At 49.5% G+C, this 1,804-nt stretch overlaps 1 protein-coding gene across 1 annotated transcript; it reads left to right on the top strand.

Moving 5' to 3' along the window:
* Positions 1 to 506: 506 nt before the first annotated feature.
* On the top strand, positions 507 to 1,387 carry LOC144477877 (uncharacterized; the record flags this gene model as incomplete). Its single annotated transcript, XM_078195610.1, has 1 exon — positions 507 to 1,387. A coding segment is annotated over exon 1 (881 nt), but the record flags the coding sequence as incomplete, so codon positions are not given.
* Positions 1,388 to 1,804: the final 417 nt, after the last annotated feature.

The following is a 1,804-nucleotide window of genomic DNA, read 5'->3' on the forward strand; positions in this document are numbered from 1 at the left end:
TTTTAAACAAGGTCCTTCGAGCCGGATACGAGGTTGAACGGATTAGCTGGAAGTATACAGTATTTAAAGGAAGAGCGCTAACCTACATTGTCGTCCGAGTCGATTTATTAATCCTTGACAACATGTCTAAGGTCGCCCCTCCGTCAGAGCCGATCGAGCGAGAGCACGACCAATCCGCAATGGATCCCGAGGCCCGCCTGGATCGAGTCACCAAAGTTATCGACAATTTCAAAAAGACTGGTCGCAATAACTATTCGAAGGATCTCCTCCAACAGAAACTAACTTACGTTACACGATTATGGGACGAGGCTTTCGATCGCTGGATCGATCTCAAGAAAGCAGTCCACGTGTCTAAACGTAAGGAGTACGAGTTTTTTTCCGAAAACCGTATGGAGATAGAAGAAGACGCCTTCCTGGATTTCCAGAATTATGTCGCACAGGAGCTGACAGGAATCAATTAATTAAACAATCCAGGAGCGTCTAAAAAATCTGCTCCACGGTATAATATGCCAATTGAGCTCCCTCAGCAGCGCTTGCCAAAATATAATGGGGATCCGGAGAAATGGGATCATTTCGAAGATTTGTTCACGTCTGGCGTCATCAATAATGAATGCCTGTCAGACGTGCAACGCCTGCATTATTTGAACGTCTGCTTGGAGGGCAGAGCTCTCGCTGCAATTTCGCAGCTGGATATTACCGAGGACAACTTTGACATAGCATGGACCACGCTCAAAAATGATTTTGGTCTACCTCGCTTCACTACCGCCCGGCTGCTCGATCGGTTGACCAAGCTCAAGCGAATCCGCAAAGGTGACCTCACTAGCTTAGAACAGGTCACGGTCGGATTCAAACAGGCTGTGGCGGCTCTAGAGAAGCGAGGAAAATTCGAAGAGTTGTGGAAGTGGATGCTTGTGCATCTAATAAAACTCCAACTCGACGATGAACTAGAATGGGCATGGGAGACGTCGTTGAAGCTCTCCAAGGACTATCCTTCGTACCACGAAGTGATGACTTTCTTGGAGACGCACACACGCGCATTGACCGTGATGGAAGGAAATCAACGCCGAACCAAGCCCGAATCAACAGGAAAGACCCGTATCCAGACGCATAACACCGTGGTCCAGGCGCGCCCTGCGCCGACAACGGTGTGCGTATTCTGCGGACAAGGGCATGACCTGCAACATTGTGCAAAGTTCTTACAGCTGGACACGACAGTGCGCTGGAACTATGTAAAGAAAAGCAATTGTTGCACTAACTGCTTGGCGACGACTCATGTGAGACCGTCCTGCCGAAGCCCCTCGATGTGCCAACAGTGCAGTGAGCGTCATCATACACTGCTGCACTTTAGTAAATCGGATCGAGAATCTATTAAGAAACCAGCGAAAAAGTATACGCATCGCCCTCGAAATTCGACACGGAGCGAGGTTTCACCGCGCGATAACGCGCAGGTAAATAGATTCTCGAAGGCCTCTACGTCAACAGACACAGTGACGTCACACTGTAATACAAATGTGACGGCAATACACAGGCCCGTGCTCCTAGCAACCGCAAAGGTGCGAGTATTCGGGAAGGGAGGCCGATCGCGCGTAGCGCGTGCACTCCTTGACCAAGGTTCGGAGACGTCATTCATTTCAGCAAGCTTAGCGAATGACCTAAGGCTTGCATTGAGGAAAAGCCCTGCCACGATTACTGGCCTAGGCCGAACGACGACTCAAACAATCTCGCATAGCGCACAAATGAGCATAGGAGCAATAAAATGCGAAACGCCTGAGTACACAGAGAATGCGTTCGTCGTGCCTCGTAT

The sequence above is a fragment of the Augochlora pura genome, unplaced genomic scaffold (genome assembly GCF_028453695.1).
Source record: "Augochlora pura isolate Apur16 unplaced genomic scaffold, APUR_v2.2.1 APUR_unplaced_4739, whole genome shotgun sequence".
Taxonomy (NCBI): domain Eukaryota; kingdom Metazoa; phylum Arthropoda; class Insecta; order Hymenoptera; family Halictidae; genus Augochlora; species Augochlora pura.